General features: G+C 53.3%; 2 protein-coding genes across 2 annotated transcripts; both read right to left on the minus strand.

The window, feature by feature from the left end:
* Positions 1-648: 648 nt before the first annotated feature.
* Positions 649-1,227, minus strand: LOC139027954 (uncharacterized). The gene has a single exon (XM_070444159.1). The coding sequence runs from the start codon at positions 1,225-1,227 to the stop codon at positions 649-651; it is 579 nt and encodes a 192-aa protein (XP_070300260.1).
* An 866-nt stretch (positions 1,228-2,093) lies between these two features.
* LOC139027955 (uncharacterized) lies at positions 2,094-3,689 on the minus strand. The gene has a single exon (XM_070444160.1). The coding sequence runs from the start codon at positions 3,687-3,689 to the stop codon at positions 2,094-2,096; it is 1,596 nt and encodes a 531-aa protein (XP_070300261.1).
* Positions 3,690-5,796: the final 2,107 nt, after the last annotated feature.

The following is a 5,796-nucleotide window of genomic DNA, read 5'->3' on the forward strand; positions in this document are numbered from 1 at the left end:
AAGGGCATGTGGTGTACAGGGTATGGTGGTGTACAAGGTATGGTGATGTACAGGGTATGGTGATGTACAGGGTTGGTGGTGTACTAGGGTATGGTGGTGTACAGGGTAGGGTGGTGTACAGGGTATGGGGGTGTACAGGGCATGTTGTGTACAGGGTAATGGTGGTGTGCAGGGCATGGTGGTGTACAGGGTATGGTGGTGTACAGTGGTATGGTGGTGTACAGGGCAATGGTGGGTACAGGGTATGGTGGTGTACAGGCATGGTGTGTACAGGGTATGGTGGTGTAAAGGGCATGGTGATGTACAGGGTATGGCGGTGTAAAGGGTATGGTGATGTACAGGGCATGGTGGTGTACAGGGCAATGTTGGTGTACAGGGTATGGTGGTGTGCAGGGCATGGTGGTGTACAGGGTATGGTGATGTACAGGGCATGGTGGTGTTCAGGTATGGTAGTGGTGCAGGGCTGGTGGTGTACAGGTATGGTGACAGGCAGGGTGTTATCGGTAGGTGGGCACAGGGCATGGTGATGTACAGGGCCATGGGGGGTGTACAGGGCATGGTGGTGTGCAAGGGCATGGTGGTGTACAGGGTATGGGGGTTACAGGGCATGGTGGTGTACAGGGCATGGTGGTGTACAGGGTATGGTGATTACAGGGCATGGTGGGTGTAGCAGGGTATGGGGGTGTACAGGGCATGGGGGTGTACAGGGTATGGAGGTGTAACAGGGGTATGGTGGTGTGCAGGGCATGGTGGTGTACAGGGTAGGGGGTGTACAGGGATGGGGGTGTACAGGGTAGGAGGTGTACAGGGTATGGTGGTGTGCAGAGGCATGGTGGTGTGCAGGGCATGGGGGTGTACAGGGTATGGTGGTGTACCGGGTATGGGGGTGTACAGGGTAATGGGTGGTGTACCGGGTATGGGGGTGTACAGGGCATGGTGGTGTACCGGGTAATGGAGGTGTGCAGGGCATGGTGGTGTACCGGGTATGGGGGTGTACAGGGCATGGTGGTGTACAGGGTATGGTGGTGTGCATGGCATGGTGGTGTACAGGGTAATGGTGGTGTGCAGGGTATGGGGGTGTAACAGGGTATGGTGGTGTACAGGGCATGGTGGTGTGCAGGGCATGGTGGTGTACAGGGTATGTGGTGTGCAGGGCATGGTGGTGTACAGGGTATGGTGGTGTGCAGGGCATGGTGGTGGTACAGGGTATGGTGGTGTGCAGGGCATGGTGGTGTACAGGGTATGGTGGTGTGCAGGTCATGGTGGTGGTTAAAGGGTATGGTGGTGTACAGGGGTGTAGTGGTGGTGTGGCGGGAGGGCAGGGGGTACAGTGGTGGGCGCGTCATGGGCTGCAAGGCCTTCCTGCGTGGTAAACTCACAGAATATATATTTTTTAATATGTTTCACAAGGTATGTGTTAACATTATGTCCCAGCAGGTATGAGTTATATTCATTCATAGCTTTCCGTTGGTTGCAGCTGGTTCTCAGCCGGCATGGTGAGATTGGTAGGGCTGGTTTATGTGTAAATTCTTTTATCATATATTAGCATCAGTGTTGCAGGGGTAAAATCGGTCTAGGTTCAGAACACGTGGGGGGCGCTTGTGGCTTAAAAGGAATGGAATTAAATGTGTGTACAATGTTAGAGTTGGTAATTGGTACGCTGCGGCATGGCTCGTGTTACAAGGAGCCAGTATGCAGGCAGGGCGTAGTCTGATTGGTTACCAATATTGGAGGCAGGTTATGGGAGGTCTAGTGCAGATTAGGAATCACAAGTGTTTTTTGAACCAATGGGGTAAGGAGGGAGATATCGATTGGAGGATATATGTAGTAACCCATTTAGAGTTGTTCAGAAAGTTGCGTTGTAAGGAGGTCGCGCGCCGCGCTCAGGTGTAGGCGGAAAGGGTCGTTGCGCCATTAGTTAACTACGAAGGCTGTACATGGCTAAGGTGAGGCACTGCACTGTATGTGGGAATGCCTAATTTGCAGTGATGATTGGTGTTTGGAGCACATGGTTGCAAATTGTTGTTGTAACACTGTTAAAATATTGCAAGTTCAAGGTGACCGCCTGGTTACTGGTTTCTGTCAATGTTGTGTCAGGCATGGATAATTGTTGATAATGAGGTGATTAATGGGTGGATGTGTAGTACCTCAGAGGCTAGGAGGGAGCCACTGGTGCAGGGCATGGTGGTGACAGGGTATGGGGTGTAAGGGCATGGTGGTGTACCGGGTATGGGGGTGTACAGGTATGGTGTAGTACGGGTATGGGGTGTACAGGGCATGGTGGTGTACGGGTATGGTGGTGTGCATGGCATGGTGGTGTCAGGGTAATGGTGGTGGTGCAGGGTATGGGAGTGGTACAGGGTATGGTGGTGTAACAGGGCATGGGGTGATGCAGGGCATGGTGGTGTACAGGGTATGGTGGTGTGCAGGGTATGGGGGTGTACAGGGTATGGTGGTGTACAGGGCATGGTGGTGTGCAGGGCATGGTGGTGTACAGGGTATGGTGGTGTGCAGGGCATGGTGGTGTACAGGTAATGGTGGTGTGCAGGGCATGGTGGTGTACAGGGTATGGTGGTGTGCAGGCATGGTGGTGTACAGGGTAATGGTGGTGTGCAGGCATGGTGGTGTACAGGGTATGGTGGTGTTGCAGGGCATGGTGGTGTACAGGGTATGGTGGTGTACAGGTATGGTGGTGTGATGGCTATGGGTGGTGTACGGGTAGGGGGTGACAGGTTATGGGGGTGTACCGGGTATGGGGGTGTACAGGGCATGGTGGTGTACCGGGTATGGTGGTGTGCAGGCATGGTGGTGTACAGGGTATGGTGTGTGCAGGGTATGGGAGTGTACAGGGTATGGTGGTGTACAGGGCATGGTGGTGTGCAGGGCATGGTGGTGTACAGGGTATGGTGGTGTGCAGGGTATGGGGGTGTACAGGGTATGGTGGTGTACAGGGCATGGTGGTGTGCAGGGCATGGGTGGTGTACAGGGTATGGTGGTGTGCAGGGCTTGGTGGGTGTACAGGGTATGGTGGTGTGCAGGGCATGGTGGTGTAGCAGGGTATGGTGGTGTGGCAGGGCAATGGTGGTGTACAGGGTATGGTGTGTGCAGGGCATGGTGGTGTACAGGGTATGGTGGTGTGGCAGGTCATGGTGGTGTACAGGGTATGGTGGTGTACAGGGTATGGTGTGTGTGCAGGGCATGGTGTGTACAGGGTATGGGGGTGTACAGGGCATGGTGGTGTACCGGGTAGGGGGTGTACAGGGTATGTGGTGTACGGGTATGGGGTACAGGGCATGGTGGTGTACCGGGTATGGTGGTGTGCATGGCATGGTGGTGTACAGGGTATGGTGGTGTGCAGGGTATGGGGTGTACAGGGTATGGTGTGTGTACAGGATGGGGGTGTGCAGGGCATGGTGGTGTACAGGGTATGGTGGGTGGTGCAGGGTAGTTACAGGTAGGTGGTGTACAGGCATGTGGTTGTGAGGCATGTGTGTACAGGGTATGGTGGTGTGCAGGGCATGGTGGTGTACAGGGTATGGTGGTGTGCAGGGCATGGTGGTTGTACAGGGTATGGTGGTGTGCAGGGCATGGTGGTGTACAGGGTATGGTGGTGTGCAGGGCATGGTGTGTACAGGGTATGTGGTGTGCAGGGCATGGTGGTGTACAGGGTATGGTGGTGTGCAGGGCATGGTGGTGTACAGGGTATGGTGGTGTCAGGGCATGGTGGTGTACAGGGTATGGGGGTGTACAGGGATGTGGTGTGTACCGGGTATGGGGGGTGTACAGGGTATGGGGTGTACAGGGCATGGTGGTGTACGGGTATGGGGTGTACAGGGTATGGTGGTGTACCGGGTATGGGGGGTGTTACAGGGCATGGTGGTGTACCGGGTATGAGGTGTGCAGGGCATGGTGGTGTACCGGGTATGGGGTGTACAGGGCATGGTGTGTACAGGGTATGGTGGTGCAGGGTGGGTGGTGTACAGGGTATGGTGGTGTGCAGGGACATGGTGGGTGTACAGGGTAGGTGGTTGTACAGGGTATGGTGGTGTGCAGGGCATGGGTGGTGTAAGGGTCTGGTGAGGTACAGGGCATGGTGGTGTACAGGGTATGGGGTGGTACAGGCATGGGGGTGTGCAGGGCATGTGGTGTACAGGGTAATGGTGGTGTACAGGGTATGGTGGGTGTACAGGGTATGGTGATGTCAGGGCATGGTGGTGTACAGGGTATGGTGGTGTACAGGGTATGGGGGTGTGCAGGGCATGGTGGTGTACAGGGTATGGGGGTGTACAGGGCATGGGTGTGTACAGGGTATGGAGGTTGTACCGGGTATGGTGGTGGTGGCAGGGTATGGCGGTGTACAGGGTATGGTGGTGTACAGGGCATGGTGGTGTGCAGGGCAATGGTGGTGTACAGGGTATGGTGGTTGCAGGACATGGGTGGTGTACAGGGTATGGTGGTTGCAGGGCAATGGTGGTGTAAGGGTATGGGTGGTGTGCAGGGCATGGTGGTGGTGGCCCAGGGCATGGTGGTGTACAGGGTATGGTGGTGTGCAGGGCATGGTGGTGTACAGGGTATGGGGGTGTACAGGGCATGGTGGTGGAACCTTTGTGAGCCAGAGGACTGTGATTCACAGGGGGTGGTTTCGGAACCTTTGTGAAAGAGTGGACTGGGATTCACAGGGGCATGGTGGGGGAACCTTTGTGAGTGAGAGGACTATGATTCACAGGGGGGAGGTAGGGAAACCTTTGTGAATTAGAGGCCTGCGATTCACAGGGGCATGGTGGGGGAACCTTTGTGACTGAGTTGACTGCGATTCACATGGGCATGGTGGGGTACAGGGCATAGACCTCTCCTTCAAGCCTGACATTCAGAAGAATCGGCCAGGTAAAGACATCCAGACTGTCCATTATCAAAGATCAGTGAAATGAATGTAACACATAGCTCAATTAATACTAGGACTTCAAGGTTCTTTGCCTGCCACACTTTCATTCTTGTGAGACCACCAAATCAATGGGGGTGGATGGTGAGTCGAGGTCTCAATGAAGAAGTGGTTAAATCAGAAGTAAACAGGTACTGTATGTATTGGACAATTGTGACTTTATGATGCCTCAAACCACCTTCAGGAGGCTGATTGACCTAGTAGGAGTATTTAATGGCATCTGTTCTCTCTTTGGGAAAAGGGCATTACCACCTTAGCGGATTTACTCTGAGACTCAGGTTTTTCACTTAAAAATGTAYGCCAAACAAAAACCATTGATTACAACATTGAACAAACCATACAACTCYAGGGTAGCCTAGAGGTTAGAGCGTTGGACTAACTGAAAGGTTGCAAGTTCGAATCCCTGAGCTGACAAGGTAAAAATCTGTCGTTCAGACCCTGAACTAGGCCGTCATTGAAAATAACAATTTGTTCTTAACTGACTTGCCTGGTAAAATACACAAGGACAACTTTTAACAGTTTCCACTGAAAAATGTACAATAACACATTTAGTGGAAGAATTAAGGTAAAGTATCCCTCAGGTTGTTATGCGATCATGTTAAATATCTGCTCCGAATTCGGGCGGCCAACGTGCGAAAATCAACAGCGTAGTGTGCCACACTATGGGAATCTTGCTGTAATTCAAGAAGCTTACGGGCAGCCTCTCTCCCGGATATCGGAGAATCGAACACCTTCCTCACCTCTGCCATAAAATCATGGCAGAGGTGAGGAAACGACAAATGACGGATTGTTGCTCCCAAACAGCCGTCGCCCAGGAGAGCGCCCTTCCCGACATTAGCGTAATAATATATGATATC

The sequence above is a fragment of the Salvelinus sp. IW2-2015 genome, linkage group LG6.2, assembly GCF_002910315.2.
Source record: "Salvelinus sp. IW2-2015 linkage group LG6.2, ASM291031v2, whole genome shotgun sequence".
Classification (NCBI taxonomy): domain Eukaryota; kingdom Metazoa; phylum Chordata; class Actinopteri; order Salmoniformes; family Salmonidae; genus Salvelinus; species Salvelinus sp. IW2-2015.